Source organism: Ahaetulla prasina, chromosome 8 (genome assembly GCF_028640845.1).
Source record: "Ahaetulla prasina isolate Xishuangbanna chromosome 8, ASM2864084v1, whole genome shotgun sequence".
Classification (NCBI taxonomy): domain Eukaryota; kingdom Metazoa; phylum Chordata; class Lepidosauria; order Squamata; family Colubridae; genus Ahaetulla; species Ahaetulla prasina.
The window spans coordinates 9,578,394-9,601,065 of NC_080546.1; the positions used below are offsets into that span (position 1 = coordinate 9,578,394).

The 22,672-nt window shown below is 44.2% G+C and overlaps 1 protein-coding gene across 15 annotated transcripts in view; it reads right to left on the reverse strand.

Annotated features, from left to right (window-relative positions):
- Positions 1 to 22,672, reverse strand: part of RUFY3 (RUN and FYVE domain containing 3) — a 94,191-nt gene that overhangs the window by 27,179 nt on the left and 44,340 nt on the right. For 14 of the 15 annotated variants that reach the window (XR_009156224.1, XR_009156225.1, XM_058192191.1 and 11 more), the window contains 9 exons: positions 18,599 to 18,772; positions 16,540 to 16,657; positions 13,465 to 13,566; positions 12,739 to 12,862; positions 9,638 to 9,699; positions 7,866 to 7,931; positions 7,695 to 7,764; positions 5,687 to 5,779; positions 2,613 to 2,696 (listed from right to left, as the gene is read on the reverse strand). Coding sequence is in view for 13 of the 15 variants with exons in the window: in XM_058192191.1 (XP_058048174.1) it covers positions 2,613 to 2,696; positions 5,687 to 5,779; positions 7,695 to 7,764; positions 7,866 to 7,931; positions 9,638 to 9,699; positions 12,739 to 12,862; positions 13,465 to 13,566; positions 16,540 to 16,657; positions 18,599 to 18,772 (893 nt within the window). In the remaining 2 variants the exon portion in view is untranslated. The remainder of the gene's footprint in view (positions 1 to 2,612; positions 2,697 to 5,686; positions 5,780 to 7,694; positions 7,765 to 7,865; positions 7,932 to 9,637; positions 9,700 to 12,738; positions 12,863 to 13,464; positions 13,567 to 16,539; positions 16,658 to 18,598; positions 18,773 to 22,672) is intronic. The other variant, XM_058192195.1, reaches the window with a different exon arrangement.

Genomic DNA, 22,672 nt, shown 5'->3' on the forward strand with positions numbered 1-22,672 from the left:
CCTTGTTTCAGTGGGACTTCATCATGGCCTGGAACTAGCTGACCATCTCAGCCCACTGAACCTCCAGGCGCTGGTACCTGGCCTTGCACTCCTGCAGGTCTTCCCTCTGTTTGGAAAGTCTATGCTCCTAGTCCTCAATGAGTTGCTTCTGCTGAACCTCCTTCTAGCTCAATCCAATTTGAACTGAGCTGTTTCGCCAACTCTTTCTCGTCGTGGCTGCTTAGCTCCAACAACTGCTTCCCGTTGGGGCCCTAAAGAGCCCGGGCGGGCAGATGAGTAGTAACGAGTAGAGGCTGGCAAGGTGCCCCTTGACATGAGTGACATTGAGTTGGCCACGCCCACCCAGTCACATGACCACCTTGTCACGCCCACCCAGACGGTCATTAGGCAGATCACATTAGTGGTCCACGGGATTTAAAATTATAAATTTAGTGGTCCCTGAGATCCGAAAGGTTGGTGATCCCTGGTCTAGGAGGTGGGGAAAACTTAGTTGCTGCAACGAACGTCACAGCGGGCCTTTTTCCGACGCTGACAATTATAAAAGGTATTATGGCATGAGTCCCACCAGGCCCAAGGTTGACTCAGCCTTCCATCCTTTATAAGGTAGGTAAAATGAGGACCCAGATTGTTGGGGGGGGGGCTATACAAGTTGACTTTGTATATAATATACAAATGGATGAGACTATTGCCTTACACAATGTAAGCCGCCCCGAGTCTTCGGAAAAGGGCGGGACATAAATACAAATTAAAAAAAAAACATACTGGGGGATCAAACCCATATTTAAATGAGGGAGGGAGAGGAATCTGGCATGTAAAAAGCCTTCACGTCTTAATAAATGGGGTCATATTTTTTTTTACAAGCAGTTCACGTCACACCTTTTCATAAGCAGGTCGCATTTTCTGATGTGTTGTCTTTGCAAAGGCGTTGGATGTGAGAAAAGGATGTTCAACTCTTTTCCCGATATTAGAATCATTCTGAATCTTTGTGTGTGTGCGTGTGTGTACATACACGTATACATACATGCATACACGCACACGTATACACACACATATAAATTTAGAAAAGCAACAAGGTGAAACCAGAGAAGAGAAAAAGCAGAAAGTCCAGTTGCCTCTTGAAAAAAAGCACCTTTGGGACAACCAGGACCTGAATGACTGAGAATCTCCGTAGGCATTTCTCTCTCTGTCTCTCCCCCTCCCTCTTTCCCTATCTATCTATCTATCTATCTATCTATCTATCTATCTATCTATCTATCTATCTATCTATCTATCTAAACGTATTTTTTGGATTATAAGACGCACCTTAGTTTTTGGGGAGGAAAATAAGAAAAAAAGCTGATGGGCAGGTGGATCGGCCTCCCGGAATACCCCCAATCAGCTGTTCCCAGAGGTGAATTTTAGCAACAGGTTCCTTGGTTGTGAGCTCTGTGCCTTGCTCTTTTTTGGCTTTTTTTTTCTGCCTCCGAAAGCCTCCAAAACAGCTTCAGAAAAAAAGCCTCTGAAGCTCTGTTTGGAGGCTTTTTTTCTGAAGTTCTGTTTGGGGGCTTTTTTTCTGAAGCTTCATTTCTGATGCTTTTTTCAGCCTCTGAAACCTCCGTTTGAGAAGCTGGGCAGGGCTACATTCGGAATATAAGACACACCCAGATTTTCACCCTCTTTTATGGGGAAAAAAGGTGCATCTTATACTCCGAAAAATACGGTATCTACCTACCTACCTACCTATCCATCCATCCATCCATCCTATCATCTATCTATATCTGTCTGTCTGCCTTTCTGTCTCATCTATCTATCTATCTATCTATCTATCTATCTATCTATCTATCTATCTATCTATCTATCTAGGTCTTTGGTGATTCGGGTTTTCTCCCGCGTAAAATTGGAAGTGTCTTGGCAACGTTTCGACGAAGTCTCATTCGTCATCTTCAGGCTTCAGCTTCGTGCTTCTGGGAGCGAGCTATCTATCTATCTATCTATCTATCTATCTATCTATCTATCTATCTATCTATCTATCTATCTATCTATCTATCTATCTATCTCCTTGTTGCTTTTCCAAAAAGTCCTGAAGACGTGGGTTTATCAGTGGGGGGCAGAGGTTGTTGGAACTTCAGAACAGGTCATAAGTACGTTTTGGAGTTGGGGGGAGGGAGTCCATTGTAATTTTGAACAGTCGCTAAGTGACCAGTTTTAAGTTGAGGACTACCTATTGTGATACCTTTCTTCTTCTTGTGCCATATCCATCATCGGATGTTGCCTATCATGTTGGCGATCCTATTTTTATCAGCAGCCACACGAAAAAAGTGCTGCTGAGTTTTGACCTAACCAGTCCCTTAGATTTTGAAGCCATGGTGTTCGTCTTTGGCTTGGTAGATAAATGGGACAGAGCCACATTTTTCCTCATTTTCCTATTCTCTGGGAACATACCAGCAGGTAATGAAACCTGAGACTGTTTTTCTGATAAATGGACATTAAAGCCAGAAAATGGATACTTTTGATTTTCGTGACGTCGATGAATTCCAAATTCCAGGATCCCTGTACACTTGACTATGCTGGGCTGAACTTAACAAGGAGTTGGAATTCTGCCCTAGCTTCTCTTCACTTGCTAACCACCTTACCAGTCTTAACTGCGTTTCCTCTTTTAGCTGTTTCCTGGCTTCGGTGAGGGCATGCCCATCTGCAGTTCGATCCTGCTTATTTACCTATAATTAAGATGTCAGTCAAGCAAAGAGAACGGAAAGAGGATGAGTCAGAGATGAAGTCCAGTGAACTTCACTTGATAGTAAAATGTACATTTTAATAAATAAATAATAAATGAAATGACGGAGATTAGTGCTGTCTCGTCTAAGCGCGAAGTTAATAATTGTTCTGTCCCCACAATGTACCTGCAATGTACTGGCTGGGGAAGAGAACAGGTTGTAAAAATGCCAGAATCCTCTCGGTTAACACCAAAGGTGGTTAACACCAAATGGCATGACCTTATAGATGACCCTCACTCTGTCAAGGACCTTGGAGTACTCATTTCTAAAGATCTAAGTGCCGGAGCCCACTGTAACAACATTGCCAAAAAGGCACTAAGAGTTGTTCACCTAATTTTGCGTAGCTTCTTCTCTGGTAATATTGTATTACTAACTAGAGCATATAAAACATTTGCTAGACCAATTCTTGAATACAGCTCATCTGTCTGGAACCCGCACTGCATATCAGACATAAATACAATCGAGGAGTCCAGAGATATTTCACAAGAAGAGTCCTCCACTCCTCTCCTTGCAATAAAATATGTTATGCCACCAGACTCCAAATTTTAGGCTTAGACAATTTAGAACTACGCAGACTTCAGTCTGACCTAAGCATAGTACATAAAATTATCTGCCACAATGTCCTACCTGTCAATGACTACTTCAGCTTCAACCACAACAATACACGAGCAAATAATAAATACAAACTCAAGGTAAACCTCCCCAAATTCGATTGCAGAAAATACAACTTCAGTAACCGAGTGGTCAATGCCTGGAATGCACTTCCTCACTCTGTAGTTTCTTCCCCAAACCCCCAAAACTTTAAGCTTAAATTGTCTATTGTTGACCTCACCCCATTCCTAAGAGGTCTGTAAGGGGTGTGCATAAGCGCACCGGCGTGCCTACCGTCCCTGTCCTAATATTCTTTTTTACTTACTCTTTTCACGTATACAAATTATGTTTATACTTTTATCTGTTATCTTATATATGATTGACATAATAAATAAATAAATAAATAAATAAAATGTGTGACAATATGAAGACTCTCTGAGAATCTTCACATTAACCCCCAAAGCTAATAATTTCTTTTCTTTGGACTTTTTAAAATCCCACCTTTATTATATTTACAAATAACTCAAGGCACTGAACTTACCTAATATCCTCCCTTCCTCTTATTTTCCCCACAAGAACAACTACCCTATGAGGTGACGAGTTGGGCTGAGAGAAAGACTGACAGGATCTGTAACATGGCTCATTTGATAGGATCTCTGTTGTGCCTCATCCGCCCCCCTCTCCGCAGCCGGGCCCTTCCCATCTCCTGTTATCTGAGCCAGAGACTGATAGTGAAGAAGAATGGCCTGGCATGCCTCCAACCCCCAGCCCTGGCACCATGTCAGGACTGACTGAGCAAATAAACCTCCCCCCCCCCCCCAGTGTGTGAGCAAGAAGCCAGCCATGAGCTAGAATTGCCGGCAGCTGACAAAACGTGGACAGATCCCCGCTTCCGGAGAATGGAGAGGTGACGTCAGCACAAGGAAGGGAGGGGCAGGCCTGGATAAGTGCTGAGTCATGGAGCCACACCCCACGGCCTATATAAAGGTTCTGCTTTTTGGCATTCCTTGAGTCAGGCAAAGTCTAATCTGGTTACTGAAGTCTTGGATTCCTGCCTGCCCTGAGAACTCTGACAGGAATTTGGCAAAGCTGCAGAGGCTTCGTGGCCACGCTTGATACAGACTTCCCAGACCCGGCCGTCGGAGGAGGAGTGGGACACGACAATCTCTTTATTTTCGGTCACTCTTCCGCTTTCTGCTTATGTTTTGGGTTATCTGTCGTCCTCGCTTAACTACAGTGAAGTTGAGACCAGAACTTCCGTCAGAGAGTGATTTGGCTGTAAAGTGCGACGTCACATCACTTAAGAGATGGCAGTTTGGTAGTCCATCTGTTGATGGAATTGCTTGTGGAGTGCCAGGCACAGACATACTGACCTACAACGAGCCTACGAATCCTCAGAATCCAAATCAACCACAAAGCAATGGTGAAATCCAATTTTTTTTACTACTGTGAACGTGGCTTGGTGGGTATGGTGTGGCTTGGTGAGCATGGCAGGGGGAAAGATACTGCAAAATCCCCATTCCTACCCCAGTCTTGGGTCAGCCAGAGGTGGTATTTGCCGTTCTCCGAATTACTCAAAATTTCTGCTACCAGTTCTCTGAACTACTCAAAATTTTCACTACTGGTTCTTTGAACTACTCAAAATTTCTGCTACTGGTTCTCAGAACTACTCAAAATTTCTGCTACCGGTTCTCTGAACTACTCAAATTTTCACTACTGGTTCTTTGAACTACTCAAAATTTCTGCTACTGGTTCTCCGAACTACTCAAAATTTCTGCTACCGGTTCTCTGAACTACTCAAAATTTTCACTACTGGTTCTCCGAACTACTCAAAATTTCCGCTACCGGTTCTCCAGAACCTGTCAAAACCTGCTGGATTTCACCCCTGCCGCAAACCCAACCAGAGTTGGCCACCAACCCTCAACCACTGACCCTCAACCAACCCACACAATTCCCCCCCACAGTTCGCCTCCCAATGCGGTGACCTGAGGTAATCTCCTTATCACACGATCCCTCACAAGATTCACTGATGACTCACATCTGACCCCCTCACAAGAACCTCACTTGACACACCCACACCTGAAGCCCTTAAAACAAAAGAACACCGACACTGACATCCCCTAAACTGCGGTGAAGATGTTAGCGAGACTGGTGACAAAATGTTCGGAAACCAATCCACAAGCTCGGAGAACCAACCTTCACCCTCATCCTACATCCGAGCTACAGATATTTGCCACTATTGCAAATAAAGAGGTCTTATCAAATGAACCATGTTACAGAAACATACGTGAATGTAAAAACAATCCCCAGTTGCTGCATGTAACGTGCACATAAATCCTGACCTTTCGGTTGGATTCCAAAATGTACGAACTCTCCTCTTTGACTCGCTCCATTTCTTCTTGCAGTGTTATAATTCTGTTGTTGGCGACGGCAAGCTGCGTTAAACACAAGAACACAAATGAAAAGACAAAATCTACTATGATTGTCACTCTCAAATGATTTAGAGTTGGGGGCTGCAAATCCATCTGCAGTTCCATATACAGTAGTGGCCAAAATTGTGGAAACCTTTTGGGAAAGGTGTATTTTTGAGGTTTGATGGCTAATAACACCACTTTTTTGGGGGAGAGTTTCAAGATAATTCTATTCCACTGCTGAAATGGCCTGGGAATAGCCCAACCTTAACCCAATTGAAAATCTCTGGAGCCGACTTAAGAAATGGTTAGTCAGAAGCGACCCAGCAATAAAACCCAGTTAATAGAAGCCATCCTTCAATCTTGGTTTCACATTATAACAGTTGCAGAACTAAAAGACTTGGTTCACTCCATGAGAAGACGTTGTAAGGCTGTAATTCATGCTAAAAGGTTATCCAATTAAGTATTAACTGACATGGTGATCATTTTTGTATATCTCACTTTTTCTAAGTGTTTCACTTTTCTTTTTTATACTGGAACTGCTATTCTAATAGCAAATCCTTCACAAAATATTATTGCATTACATTCTTGATTAAATTATCTTTCCACTGATATATAATTTTATGGTACTACTCCAAAAAAAAAAAAAAGTGGTGTTATTAGCTAGTTTTAGAAAATACACTTTTCCCAAAAGGTTTCCACAATTTTGGTCACTATTGAATATAATTTTTCTTTGCCTCTTCTAATCCCTCCTCTATAAAATGTACACGTAAAAGGAACATGACCTCAGCAGAAGGATGTGCAAGAGTATTTTGTTTTCTTGCAAGATGATAAAGCTCCATAGACTTTCCATAGACATTTAGCAGTACACTGACATCTTATACAACAAAGACAAATTCCTTGCGTGTCCAACTACATTTGACTAATAAAGAATATTCTTTGCAGAATTCCACAATAGAGTAATTCTCTATTAGACATCTGTGCTGTAGGCCAGTGGTCACCAACTGGTGGTCCGCGAGAAAATTTTAGTGGTCCGCAGAAAAATTATTTGCATTTTTTATAGTGCACTAAATCAGGGGTCCTCAAACTATGGCCCCTAGGACGGATATGTTTAATGAATGTTTGTGTTGCTGCAGAGTCTTATTGTGAGGGTCGGAGGGAGGAAGAAATTCTGACCTGGGGTCTGCTTCAGCTTCCTGGTGGAGGGCTTTGGGCAAAGGCTGGAGGGAAGCGTCACTGGTGGCGAAGAGCCGGAGGGCCTCCTTCCAGTGGGACTGCATCATGGCCTGGAACTGTCTAACCATCTCAGCCCGCTGAGTCTCCAGGCGCCGATACCTGGCCTTGCACTCCCGCAGGTCTTCCCTCTGCTTGGAAAGCCTATGCTCCTAGTCCTCAGTGAGGTGCTTCTGCTGAGCCGCCTTCTCGGCCAGATCCAATTTAAACTGAGCCAGCTGTTTTGCCAACTCTTTCTCATGGTGGCTGTTTGGCTCCAACAGCTGCTTCTTGTTGGGGCCCTAAGGAGCCCGGGCGGGCAGGCGAGGAGTAGCTGGCAGGAGAGGGGTGAGAGGCGCCCCTCAATGTGAGTGACATTGGGTGGCCACGCCCACCCAGTCACATGACCACCTAGCCACGCCCACCCAGCTGGTCATTAGGCAGATCATATTAGTGGTCCGTGGGATTTTAAATGATGAATTTAGTGGTCCCTGAGGTCCGAAAGGTTGGGGACCCCTGCTCTAGGCCAGATAGATTTCCATCCCATAATGTTAATTCATGTGGCATCTCTTCCCTTTGGAATCTGTTTTGGGATATGCATGAACCAGACTGGGTTATTACCTAATTTAGAAGCTAAATCTAATTTATGAATGGTATCCTAATGTCCCAAAAGCCTGAATGTTGTTTCTGTTAATTTTATCCTCACATTTCTTTCATTTCTACCTACCTCCTCAGTTAGTTTAGTGTTGGATTTTTCCAACGCATCGACCTTTGCCTGCAAGTTGTTGACTGTAGCACTGTCCAATTAAAAAAAAAGAAAAGACATGAAGTAACTCTATGGAACTTAAGAATTCAACGTAAATTGATCAAATTTTCTACAGAAGGTTTACCTCTTTACCTTAAATGTCTGTTGAGCTCTTCTACGTAATTTTTCTGATCTAGAATCGCAGTAATTTGACCATCGCTGAAAATAGGACACAATGAATATTAACCACACACAGAGAGAAATATTAAGCAGAGCAAAGCAATATGTTTAGGAAGAAGAATCTTTTGATAGCATTGATGAAAAAAAACCATTAATTAATACAGATTAATTAGTTGGTCCCTAGAAAAGCAGACATCCATTTTTTTTCTGACATGATAGCAAAATAAGAACTGTCATCAATTCAACTGACAGTTGTTTGAAAATTCATACTACATTAAGCAACGATTAAGGTTTTAAGGCATACTGTGGTCTGAATTAACATGTACTAATAACCCAGAATTAAAAGAATAAATAAATGATTGTCTGAAAAGAGTTAGAAACTGTAATGTGAAAAGAAACAAATTACTGCTTATTGTAATTCTATCTCCACATACTGTCTGAACTGACAAGTCAACATTCGGCCTCCAGAGCCAGGCTATCTGCAGGAAAGGTTAAAAAAAAGTCAAGAAGGCAATTATGACCTTTTTATATGTGATAATTAATATTCCTAGCTGCCGTCCTGACTTTATGACAAACTCACAGTTACACACACTTAGTCTCCCCTGCTCCACAAGCTGCTGTTTCACAGAGATAAAAGTAAATCTATAAAAATGAGCGACGACTTGTCAGTTTATTGTTATATTTTTAATTTTGTTTTTTAAACACTGGAAAAAACAAATTAAAAAAATGGGTCCTGAAATGACAGATCTGTAAAGCAGACAAGTAATTCTAACCCAAACCAGATTTCTTCAACTTGCCCACCCCCAACGCCCCAGCGCTATAATGTCCTATTTAGCCATGTTTTCTAAACGTGGTAAAATTATATGAAACCCAACCTCTGCGCTAAGTGAACTTGTTCTAGGTTGAGGACTATCTGTAACTCTAGACGTCATTACAACATTGTGCTAAATCTGGCACTGCAGCATGAGTGGGTTCCATTTACCTTCGCTACCGGTTCGCAACGGGAATGTGCGGATGCGCTCACTTCATTTGTGTGCAGCGCTTTCGCGCACGAGCAGAGCGCCAGTGATGACATCCAGATGGGCAGGCGGAGCTTTCCACCGCCACTACTACGGGTTCGCAAGATCTGGAGCGAACTGGTAGCAAGCCCCCCACCGCATTGCAGGCTTGGGTGACAAAAATAGCGGGGGGAAACCCAAAGGTGTAAAATTGACGAAGATCAAAGGTGACCAGGTTACTTACGGGACCGTCTTCTGCCTCCAATAGCCTCCCATCGACCTGTGCGCTCTCACAGAGAGGGCCTCCTCAGGGTGCGGTCAGCCAAACAATGTCGGTTGGCGGCCCCAAGGGGGAGAGCCTTCTCTGTGGGGGCACCTACCCTATGGAATGAATTACCTTTGGGACTACGCCTACTCCCCGACCTCCGGACCTTTAAGCGCAAGCTCAAGACTTTCTTGTTCCACCGAGCAGGGCTGGCCTAAGGGCAATTTTAATGGGTGGTTTTATTGATGGTTTTATAGTTTGCTTGTTATTTTAATATTTTGGTCTATGGAATCAAGATTTTTAAATTGAAATAGCGTGTTTTAATTTTTGCATATGTCTTTTTAACTTGGCTGTAAACCGCCCTGAGTCTTCGGAGAAGGGCGGTATAGAAATACAAATAATAAATAAATGAATAAATAAATCTCTTGTAACAGCGCTTCAGAGAAGCGTCTAAAATACAGATTCTGAACCCGAGGACTTACCCTTCGCTGCCTTTACTGCTGCTGCCATCCTTCAAATACATGGAAAAATCAATAACGCCAACCTACGAGAGAAGACACAGCAATACTTCATGTCCGACACGTGCAATTTTTTTTTTTTTATTCTTCTTACGCGCTAACTCAGGGGTCTCCAACCTTAGTAACTTTAAGGCTTGTGGACTTCAACTCCCAGAGTTCCTCAGCCAGCTTTGCCAGGTTGGAGACCCCTGCTCTAATTTATTAACTGTGTGATTCATTGGGAACACGGCACAATCAGACTTGCAAGATTGATGTCGGCCCTCCATTATAAGCAGGCCAGGCCACGAAATCAATTCCACAGAAAGGCTGAATTTATTTTGTACTGAGATGGCCTCTATAATCACAAAACTTTCCAAGCCCTCCTCCTTATGCAGGTAGTCCTCGACTTACGACCGCAGTGGGCCACAACCTTTCTGTTGCTAAGTGAGACAGCTGTTTCAATGAACGTCGCCCCATTTTGTGACCTTTCCAGTTATTAAGCGAATCACCTCAGGGTTTAAAAGACGGTTGTTAAATGAATCTGGCTTCCCCACTGACTTTGCTTGTGAGGTCACAAAAAGGGGGAGCCACGGGACCCCGGGGACGCTGCAACCGTCGTAAATACGAGTCGGTTGCCCAATGTTTGAATTTCGACCCCGTGACCATGCGGCAACGGTCGTAAATGTGAAAAACGGTCGTAAGTCACTTTTTTGCGGTGCTGTTGTAACTTTGAACGGTCACTAAGCGAAATTGTTGTAAGTTGAGGACTAGCTGTAGTTCAGTCAATGAGGGGTGTGTGTATGTCTGCCTCAGTTGCTTCCTCTTCTGGACTTAAAACTTTCTCCTCAGTCCCACCTGCCAAGGTTCTCCTCCTTGTAATAGAGCAGTATTTCTCATCCTTAACACCTTAGACTTCATTTCCCAGAATTCCCTGCCCACTTAGTAAAGTCACATTTGATTTGGTCTTCTGTTAGGATACTAAATGTAGTAGCTGGCACAGTAAACTGTACAATAGGCAGGAACAAAGAGTTGTTGTTGACAGGTTAGAGCAGTGATGGCACGCACCCTCGTCAGGGCCGCAACCATGAAGAGTTGCATGCCGGACAAGGTACTTGTTGTGACTCGTCCTCCCTTCTCTCCTCAGCAGGGCCCCTCCCGTCTCCAACCAGGCCTGTTATCAGACTCCGAGTCTGATAATGAAGATGAACGGCCTGTCATGCCTCCAGCCCCCGGCCCTGGCCCCATGCCCGGAGAGAATTCCAGGAGTGAAAGGACAAGCCCGATAAACCTCACTCATACAGCGTGTGTTCCTTTGACTCAGCCGTCAGAGCAGGAAGCCAGCCAGGTGCTGGAATTACTCGGCCCTACTCCCTCTGACCCCTCCCTTTCCCTGACAGCAGATCCAGCTGAAGACAATTCAAAGTGGGAGGATCCTCAGTTCCGGAGATCTGAGAGGCGATGCCAGCAGAAGGAGGGGTGGGGCAGGCCTGGATAAATGCTGAGTCATGGAGCCACACCCCACAGCCTATATAAAGGACCTGCTTTTGGCATTCCAACCTTGAGTCAACCAAAGTCTCATCTGGTTTGCTGATATCGGACTCTATCGCTGAAGTCGCAACTTGGACTCCTGCCTGCCCTGATAAACCTCGAAGAAACTTGGCAAGCTGCAAAGGCTTCGTTGCCACGTTTGTTACGGACTTCCTTGACTCGTTCGTCGGAGTGGGAGTGGGACACGACAGTACTTCCGGTTTCCGGCGCATGCATGCGCACCAGCCAGCAAGTCTTCCGGTTACTGCTGCGCATGTTCACGCGTAGATCAGCTTGCCGGCGCACATGCTCAGGCTGGAAAACGGAAGAAGACCAGGTTTCTGGCACTGTCACACACACAAAGGCCACCTGATCGTTGTGTGCGCATGCGCGCAAGAAAACCCGGAAGAGGAACGGGCGATGCTCTGCGGGCCATAGGTTCGCCATCACGTAGTTAGAGAGTGTTGATTCATGCATCAGGCAACTTATGCTATGATTGGTTGCTGTAAGCACAAAGGGGGCGTTTCCAATTTTCCCCGTCTTTTTCTCTTCCCATCTTTTCCCGTCTTTTTCTCTTCACATGACAACTGTGTGTTCTTGGTATACAGGTAGTCCTCGACTTACAACAGTTCGCTTAGTGACCGTTCAAAGTTACAACGGCACTGAAAAAAATGTGACTTACGACCATTTTTCACAGTTATGACCTTTGCAGCATCCTGTGATCCAAATTCGGACGCTTGGCAACTGGTTCATACTTACGACCGTCGCTGTGTCCCAAGGCCGTGTGATCACATTCTGCGACAAGCAAAGTCAATGGGGGAAGCCGGATTCACTTAACAACCGGGGTTACTAACTTTATCAACTGCAGTGATTCATTTAACAACTGAGGCAAGAAAGGTCATAAAATTGGAGCAAAACTCACTTAATAAGTGTTTCCCTTAACGATAGAAAATTTGGGCTCAATTATGGTCGTAAGTCGAGGACTATCCGTACTGTTTAATTTACCTCATGATGTTTCTGTGTGTTCTTGACTATTTTGTGTTTGTTCTTTCTGGATGATGAGAAAGACTACAAGTTTATGTCAGTATCTCTGACTTTTACCTGGATAGCTGCTGTGCAATTCCCTGACACATGCTCATCATTCAATAGCCCAACTGCAAGAAGACTAATTGTTATCTACATGCTATAGCCGTGATGGTGAACCTATGGGATGCGTGCCACAGGTGGCACACAGCACCCTCTCTGTGGGTATGAGAGCTGTTGCCCCAGTTCAGCTCAGCAGCGCATGCGCGCGCACCTCCCACCACCCAGCCGGTCGTCGGGTCTCCCGCGCTTGTGCAAGGGGGGGAGCGTGCGGGGGGCTGTGTGAGCATGCGCAGGGAGTGTGTGGGAGGGCGCATATGCATGGGGGCTGCACATGCATTGCATTTTGGGGGTTCCGGCGCGCACACGCATTCATGCGCACATGCACACACTTTGGGGACTTGGTCCGGAAAAGGTTCACCATCACGGCGCTATAGTAACCCCACCCAGTTATATGTAAACATAAGATCCGGTACCTGAGAATCCAAGTCTTCTCCCTTCATGCAAAAATTTGCATCGATGACATTCAGGCCCACTAAAAGTCCAGCGATTATAGCACCTTCTTCCTCCATCATGAGGGCATTCGCTTCATAAAATTCACTGCAAAACATATTGAAATATAGATGGCTACCTTATTATTATTATTATTATTTAAGGTTTAATCTTCAATAATCTTCAATTGGAATGACAGACGGGGCCCTCATCAATCAGAGGAACCCCAAACAGAACTCCAATGATCCTTCCTAGAAACACACATATATGCTTTGCTATTACATCAAAGTAGACAAAAGGCATGTGTACTATAATCATTGAAGTTTACTGTGTGGTATCTCACAGGTTGGTGCGCAAGAACCTAAAGTGAGTGATGGGTTGCGAAACTACTAGGCTGGAAGGAGTCAAGTGAGGGCCAAGCTTAGAATCATTGCAGGGTTGCAAACGGCATGAGGTTGACTCCCTCCAGAATAAATCCAATAAGTTTATCTGGCCGTTCCCAGGGCAATCTAGGAAGATTCTTGTAACATAGGTGTTAACAATAAAGTTATTGACTTTGGTTACTTATGAAAGGCTATGGTTGCTTGCTCCTGTCAGGATCTATTCTAACAAGTCCCCAAAAGGGAAATTTTTAAATTTCCTCCTCTTAAAAATCTTCGACCAGGGAAAGTAACAATATGTGGTATGAAAAGACTGAGCCGAGTTCTCACCTGAGAATTTCCCTTCTGTTTATCAAGGCTTTCATGTACTCTGAAAGTTTCTTCTGCATCAATGCCAGGCGCAGCCAAGCTCTTCCCCTTCCCACAGGAGTCCTACCAAGTCCCAAAGATAAACGATAAATGTTGTTACACATAAGGTGGCAGGTCATCTAAATGCCAAATTCTGCACACAAAATGAAACAACAAAAATGGGCGACTATTTTCCCCCCAATTAAAGTAAAGGTAAAGGTTCCCCTCGCACAGATGTGCTAGTCGTTCCTGACTCTAGGGGGGCGGTGCTCATCTCTGTTTCAAAGCCAAAGGACCAGGGCTGTCCGAAGACGTCTCCGTGGTCATGTGGCCAGTATGACTCAACACCAAAGGAGCACGGAACGCTGTTACCTTCCCACCAAAGGTGGTCTCTATTTTTCTACTTGCATTTTTTACCTGCTTTCGAACTGCTAGGATGGGTGAAGCTGGGATAAGTAACGGGAGCTCACCCCGTTACACGGCACTAGGTATTTGAACCTCTGAACTGCCCACCTTTCAATCGACAAGCTCAGCGTCTTAGCCATTGAGCTATAGCGTCCCTCCCAATTAGAAAAAACTCCACCAATTAGACAAACGTAAATACAAGAGGGGTTGCGGTGACCGAGAAGAGTGGAGCGGTGTCCCAATACACAGAGTGAAAAATGGACTTGAATGTGAACATTATTTCAAGCGTTTTTCCAATCATACTGTTCTGTCCTCCTTCGCCTCTGTCCGAGTGATGGCTTAATTAGCCGGCACTATCAGCTCTGGCAGCAAAATAGTGAGCATCTGCCAAGTGTTTCTGTTATCTCCCTCGACACCGATGAGTCACCCAGGAACAAACTTCAGCTCTTAGTTACTCAGTTGATTTGCCTGCTACGAAGAGGCACAGCAGCTCTGGCTGCCTTTATATCTTGTGGGGTGTGGCTCCATGACTCAGCAATTCCTAGGCCTGCCCCACCCCTGCTTCTGTTGTTCCCGCCTCTCCTGCCTACGAAACCTAGGGTCCAACCAAGCCTGATTGCCATCAGCTGGGTCTGAAGGCGTGGCCTGGGGGGGGAAGAGTCAGGGGACAGAGGCCTCATTATCTCTTCCACCTGGCCTGCCTTTGGCTCCTGAAGCTGAGCCAGGGAAGCCGGTGCTCCCAAGGTAAGTCCTGACGGCCCTTCCCCCTCACTTTCCAAGTCACTTTCTGGCAGGAGGCCTGGCTCCAAGTCACTTTTCTGGCAGGACACCCGGCTCGGGGGGCGCAGACACAACACATACTCTTAGAAGTGTTATAACTTAAGAATCAGTTAGCAGTGGCTGTGTGGTTAAGACGCTAGGCTTGTCGACTGGAAGGCTGGAAGTTTGAGACCTAAGTACTGCAGGATGGATTGAGTTCCCATTATTTGACCTAGCTTCTGCCAACTTAGCAGTTCGAAAGCATGCAAATGCAAGTAGATGAATATCCAAAGGTGCTTTTTTTTCGGGAGGCAACTGGACTTCCTGTTTTTTTTCTTTTGAAGACGTTTCACTTCTCATCCAAGAAGCTTCTTCAGTTCTGACTGTATAGCGGGGAATGGAAGGATTTATATTCCTCGCAGACAGCTGGACATTTGCGTCCTTTTAGAGGGTCCTTGAAGCACTTGAATGTTTAACTGTGTCCTCAGGGTCACCTGAGTAGCGCAAATGGTTCCTGTAAGTCTGCAATTTTTTCCTCTGGAAATCCATTCCTACTTCCACACCATTCAAAGGGTGTTCATCCCAAATTGTATAGCTAAAAGTCCTTCCATTCCCCCACTATCCTGTCAGAGCTGAAGAAGCTTCTTGGATGAGAAGTTAAACGTCTTCAAAAGAAAAAAAACAGGAAGTCCAGTTGCCTCCCGAAAAAAAAGCACCTTTGGATATTCATCTACTTGCATTTGCATGCTTTTGAACTGCTAAGTTGGCAGAAGCTAGGTCAAGTAATGGGAACTCAATCCATCCTGCAATACTTAGGTCTCAAACTGCCAGCAGAGCTGAAGAAGCTTCTTGGATGAGGAGCGAAACATCTTCAAAGAAAAAGACAAGATAGTCCAGTTGCCTCCTGAAAAAGCACCTGTTGTGGCTCCCGCCCCCGAACCTGGCCCCATGCCTGAAAGTGCCTTGGAGCCGGGCCTGCTGCCAGGAAGTGACTTGGACAGTGAGGGGGAAGGGCCATCAGGACTTACCTTGGGAGCACCGGCCTCCCTGGCTCAGCTCCAGGAGCCAGAAGCAAATGAAAGAGATAACGAGGCCTCCTTCTCCTGACTCTTTCCCCCACCCAGGCCACGCCTGCAGACCCAGCTGACAGCAATCAGGCTTGGCTGAATCCTAGGTTTCGTAGGCAGGAGAGAAGGGAACAACAGAAACAGGGGAGAGGCAGGCCTAGGAAGTGCTGAGCCATGGAGCCACACCCCACAGGATATAAAAGGCAGCAAGAGCTGGTGTGTCTCTGTATCAGGCAAATCCACGGATTGACTAGAGCTGAAGGTTGTGACTCACCAGTGTCTTGGCAGCTATCGAGGGCTCTTGGCAGACGCTGATTCTTTTGCTGCCAGAGCTGATAAGAGCCGGCTAATTAAGCCATCGTTCGGACGGAGGCGAGGAGGACACAACAGCACCTTTGGGACAAACCATGACTTGGATGACTGAGAATCTCTACAGGCAAGTAGATCAATAGGTACCACTTTGGCGGGAAGATAACCGCGTTCCTTGTGCTTTGATGTATAGTCATGCTGCCCACATGACCAGAGAAGTATCTTTGGACAAGACTGGCTAAGAAATGGAGATGAGCACCACTCTCTAGAGTCAGATATGACTGACAGGCAAAATTTTACTTTTTTTTTTTTTACCTTAAATTTAGGTAGTCCTCGGTCTATGACTGATATATTGCATCAAGAGCAAACCAGATCCAACCCAACCTTCTACTTCTAAAATGGAGCTGTTATGGACTCCCGAATGAAACTTTAATGAATAGAGTTACTGCTTTACAGAATTTCTGAGGAAAAACCTGACCAGCATCTTATGGAAAGAACAGAAGAAGACAACACTTACTTTAGCCCTGGCAGATCTTTAACGCTCGCTGTGATTTCTCCAGCTTCAGGAACAAACTTTTCTACCAATTCCAGAGGTCCCCAAAATGACTTATTTTGGCCCAGAAAAGTCTTCTTGGCTAAACAAAAACATTTTTGTTGTTGTTTCTAATATCTGAACTGGCATTTCAACGACATTTGGAACAGTGGCATTGAATTAGAAATTCAAACACTACATTTCGAAAAGTCTCAATACTGTATCTTAATCTAAAATTGATTTAAAATATTGGTTCTTCCCAGTGGTGGGTTTCAAATTTTTTTTACTACCGGTTCTGTAGGTGTGGCTTGATGGGCATGGCAGGGGAAGGATACTGTAAAATCTTCATTCCCACCAAACTCCAGGGGAAGGTTACTGCAAAATCCCCATTTCCTCCCGATCAGCTGGGACTTGGGAGGCAGAGAATAAATGGGGGCGGTCAGAATTATTACTACCGGTTCTCCGAACTACTCAAAATTTCCGCTACCGGTTCTCCAGAACTGGTCAGAACCTGCTGAAACCCATGTCTGGTTCTTCCCCATTCATTTAATAATGTTCCCGCCTTGTTCCGTTTCATTAAATGTTTCAGTTGATTCCATAAATCAATACCTTGATTTTGTAGGCTTATGATTCTTATCCGAACTGGGGTTGGCCACCAAATCAGGTGCTGAATGTTGGATATGAAGATATATTGAGGGAAAATCTGGAAATAAGCTCTACTATATGTGTGGGGAAACTGCCCACTACCAAGAAATGAAAAAAACTATACACACTTATGGACTTTACTGATGAAAATGGACTATCCCTTTAAACCAGGAGTCTCTAAACTTGGCAACTTTATAAGACTTGCGGACTTCGGCTCCCAGAATTAGAATAGAGTAACAGAGTTGAAAGGAGCCCTGGAGGTCTTCTAGTCCAATCCCTTGCTTAGGCAGGAAACCCTACACCACTTCAGACAAATAGTTATCCAACATCTTCTTAAAAACTTCCAGTGTTGGAGCATTCACAATTGCTGGAGGCAAGTTGTTCCACTGATCAGTTGTTCTAACTGTCAGGAACTGTCTCCTTAGTTCGAAGTTGCTTGTCTCCTTGATTAGTTTTCACCCATTGCTTCTTGAAGTTGAGAAACATTGCTTTAGAATAGAACAGAACAGAATAACAGAGTTGGAAGGGACCTTGAAGGTCTTCTAATCCAACCCCCTGCTTAGGCAGGAAACACCACTTCAGACAAATGGTTATTCAACATCTTCTTAAAAACTTCCACTGTTGGAGCATTCACAACTTCTGGAGGCAAGTTGCTCCACTGATTAATTGTTCTAACTGTCAGGAAATTTCTCCTTAGTTCTAAGTTGCTTCTCTCCTTGATTAGTTTCCACCCATTGCTTCTTGTTCTACCCTCAGGTGCTTTGGAGAATAGTTTGACTCCCTCTTCTTTCTGGCAACCCCTGAGATATTCGAACACTGCTATCATGTCTCCCCCAGTCCTTCTTTTCATTAAACTAGACATACCCAGTTCCTGCAACCGTTTTAGTCTCCAGTCCCCTAATCATCTTCGTTGCTCTTCACTGCACTCTTTTTCAACATCTTTTTTACATCGTGGCGACCAAAACTGGATGCCGTATTCCAAGTGTGACCTTACCAAGGCCTGACAAAGTGGTATTAACACTTCACATGATCTTGATTCTATCCCTCTGTTTATGCAGCCTAGAACTGTGTTGGCTTTTTTGGCAGCTGCTGCACTCTGCTGGCTCACATTTAAATGGTTGTCCACTAGGATTCCAAGATCCCTCTCACAGTTACTACTACTGAGCAAGGTACCATATATACTGTACCTGTGCATTTTGTATTCTTGCATAGCTGGCTGAGGAATTCTGGGAGTTGAAGTCCACAAGTCTGAAAGTTGCCAAGTTTGGAGACCCTCTGCGTTCATCAGTACTTTAAAACACCTTAGAAAACAAAACATACTGCCCTATCTACTAATTTATTCCAGTTTAAGAATGTGGATATAGCCCCTAGAGGAGATCTTTTGTCAATCTATACCCACCTTTTAAGCCATGTTTAAGGCAGTGCTCCATGACGACAAAGAATTGCTGAAGAGGTGCATAGTCGGAGTCCAAGGTTCTCCCAAGATTTAGAGCAGATTCGATCAAGCCCTTTATGCTTAGTTTTGCCATATTCATCAGATTCATGCGTTCATTGGCCATGACATAGTTGGGATCTACAAGAGAACATACATACACGGTTTAATAAGATCGTAATTTCAATCGACTGGGGAAAAAAAACTTAAGAAAAAGTGGAGAAGTGGAGAAACATAGAGATAACAGCTGGAAGACCTAAAGGAGCAGTTAGGCCAAATCATTGTGGAAAAAGTCTACTTTCTAATATGATCATTAAGCGTTGAGACTGACTTGATGGAACATCAATATAAAGAATCTATATGTATATAAAAGCGAAAACCACTCAAGCCATAATCACAAAATCTCCAGAACCGTAAAGCCTACAAACTTGAAATTTGCCACGTATGTTCTTCTTGGATTCTAGGTGCTCACTAAGAAAGGATTTTTCGAAATGACCATCAGAGCATTAGTATTTCCTATATTATTATGCTCTGATGTTAAGGAGTTCTACTCCCCCCTCCCCTCCTGAAAAAAAATCTGTTCCAAATGCAAAACGCAAGCAGAGGAGAGGAGTTTCACTTACAGTTTTACTTTCACAGCGGGAAGCAGCTTTAATACAGAACACTTGAGCTAAGACACGGCCAGGCTCCTTCCTGTCTCCTCCTTGCTCACACAGCAAATACCGTTTCACTTTCCAAACAGCCTTCTGATGCTAAGGAGTTCTACTCCCCCTCCCCACCTCAAAAGAAATCAGTTCCAAATGCAAAACACAAGCAGAGGAGTTTCACTTTCAGTTTCACTCCCGTTTCGGAACCGGTAGCGAAGGTAATTGGAACCCACTACTGCAGCCAGCCATGTGGAGGTGGGCATGGGGCATTGCACAGTTCTTTAAAAAGTCTTAAAGCTGACTTGCATGACAAAACAGAAGGCCCCAAAATTTGAGTTTAAAGACTTGGCCGTGGGTGGCTCAGGCTGTAAGATAGTCTGTTATTAAAACACAGCTGCTTGCAATTACTGCAGGCTCGAGTCCCACCAGGCCCAAGGTTGACTCAGCCTTCCATCCTTTATAAGGTAGGTAAAATGAGGACCCAGATTGTTGGGGGGGCAATAAGTTGACTTTGTAAATATACAAATAGAATGAGACTATTGCCTTACACAATGTAAGCCGCCCTGAGTCTTCGGAGAAGGGCGGGATATAAATTTAAATTTAAAAAAAAATTGAAATATTTCCTCAGTAAACAGAAGCCTTCCCTCCCCAGAAAACTGGTATGAAGACAAATCCAGGAACTGCTTCTAAAGAACTGAGTTTGTTTCCAAAAAGAATACTGATAATTTTTTTTTACTAATCTTGTAGAAAGTTAGCACTCCCCTCTCCTAGAAGAATGAAATATTTTGAGGTATATTAAAAAAAGAAGGCAGAATATTATATTTCCCTAAATGAGAAGTGGAGAAACATGTTTTTTCTTAAACGACAGAAAGCAGACTCAAACTCCCTCCCCGCCCTAAGATATCTGGTGCCCATTGAGAAAGATTGGGACAGCCTATCTACAAAACAAAAGACCATCAGCTCCAGGATGATGGGATTAAGACAGGACCCTCCAGGACATAATAGGATTAACCCACTAGTTGCAAGCTCCCTACATTGCACAATCTCTTAAGGACATTGCATCAGTTCAAACTTCAACCAAACTTCTCAACCTACAGAGCCAGCTATGACCCCTACAACAGCCAATAGAATATATGTTGTGACCTAGGCCCAAGTAGTTATTACCAGATACAATCAGTCCTAAACAAACATATTTTATTAGAACAGCTGAGAATTATTTCATTCTCAGCTTAGTCCAAATTAAGTCCAAAACAAATCCTTCAAAAAAAGTTCTTCGGCCTTATCACAAACCTGGGACGTCCAAATCTATTACTGTCTCTTAAACTAGAACTAGTTACATCTTGGCACATATATATGTACTGACCTAGGCTTCCTTAGAAATTAAACAGCACAAACTTTGTCCCTGGAAAACCTCTTTTATTCATACGGCTGTAAATTACTTTCATTTACAGTCTGCAAAGCTTGATAAACAGTCTTTCAGAGGAAGGTTATCAACACCACCTATCTCACGTGGAACGCTGCCAAAGAGAGAATTTCCAGAGGCAGGGCAAGGCCAAACTTGGCACAGAGTCACAAACAGAAATTTCAACTCTTGAATCGGCCAGATGAAGTAATTGCTTCCTGCAAAAGCTCATGTCCCATTCGCTTCTCTTTTATGTCTTATGGGAGGGGCCAATCATCTCCAAGCCTTACTCCCAAGTCAACCCTGTTTTCTTAATTGTTCTTGTCTCCTGGCAGCTCTGCGCATGTACACACTGGGAATAGGCTCAAGCTATTCTTCTGCCTCGCTGATGTCAGACTCCGGAGGCAGCAAAAAACTACCAGATGGCCTTGGCCCCCTCTCTACCTCAGAGCCATCATCCAAGCCTTCCCCAGACTCCAGGACTGGCCCACATTCCTCCCCAACTTCCTCACTATCCGAATCTGCTGCCAGCTCTGTTGGCTGCTAGCGGGCCACAACAACAGAGTCTCAAATTTAGTAACAGATGAGATGCTGAAATAGAACTAAAATCATGTCCATTTCTTCATATTTTTGTCATGTGTCGCAATTAAATTAGATGGTGTTAGAGGAAAATTTTAGTGTATCACAGATAACGAATATCTTTTGAAGCCAGGCCTATCTGGTGTAAATGTGGGAAATAAAGAAATGCACAAAAGCCACTCTATTACATTCCAAACTATAAATCCACAAAAACCGAAAGCTTACAGTTTTCTGTCGTAACGTCAAGACTCCTATCCATTTCTGCTTTCTTGCCTTTTTGTGCGGCACAAAAAATTCCCCCAACCGCAAACCAGATGCTGTTTCATTTGTTTACATCCTTTCCACAATGAATTGTGGCATATCACACACAGGCTGCATTTACATCACACATGCAACCACAAATCAGCCAATCACATTTGAGCCTACTGCTTTGCAGGAGGTGGCCAAGGGTTAGTAACTTGATTATTCCATGTATTCCATGCCAACAGTTCGTGAAGCTTAACTTGTGATCTTGCTAACCATTGGGACGTACACAGGGTGAGTAAGCACTGCAAGTTACAAACAGAAGAACAGAGTTGGGAGGGACCTTGGAAGTCTTCTACTCCAGGCTGTTTTAGCTGAAGGGGGTGCCAGCTAAAAAACAGCAAAATGGTTATTGGAGAAAAGCTTTTTCTACTGGGCAGGTTTAACAGAATAACAAAGCTGAGACCTTGGAGGTCTTCTAGTCCTAACCGCCTGCTCATGCAGGAGACAATATACCATTTTAGACCGACGGTTGTCCAATCTCTACTTAAAAACCTCCATTGATGGAGCACCCACAATTTCTGGAGGCAAGTTGTTCCACTGATTAACTGTTCTCGCTGTCAGGAAATTTCTCCTTAATTCTAGGTTCCTTCTCTCCTTCCATCCATTGCTTGTTGTCCTGCATTCAGGTGCTTTGGAGAACAGCCCGACTCCCTCTTCTTTTTGGCAGCCCCTGAGATATTAGAACACTGCTATCACGTCACCCCTAGTCCTTCTTTTCATCGAACTAGACATACTCAATTCCTGTTGTGACCCAGACCCAAGTAGGTAACAACAAACTCAGTCCGTGATAAAATAAACTTCATTCGAACAGCTGGGAATTACTTCATTCCCAGCGTCGTTTAACTCAAAGTAAAACAAAGGCCTCCCAAACACAAATTCTTCAGTTATCACAAACCTGAGTCCAATTAGGCAAACTGCCAAAAGGCCCTTCCTGATAAATATCCAGAATTCACCAAAACACGAAGCAGAGGATGCAGTTGCAAAGTTGTTTTCTGGCAAAGCTGAAACACCAGTGCTGGTTTGTTATTAAGTCTTATGGGAGGGGCCAATTATCTCTTGGCCTTACTCCTGAGTCGTCCTTTTTGCTTGAGCTGTTCTTGCCTTCTG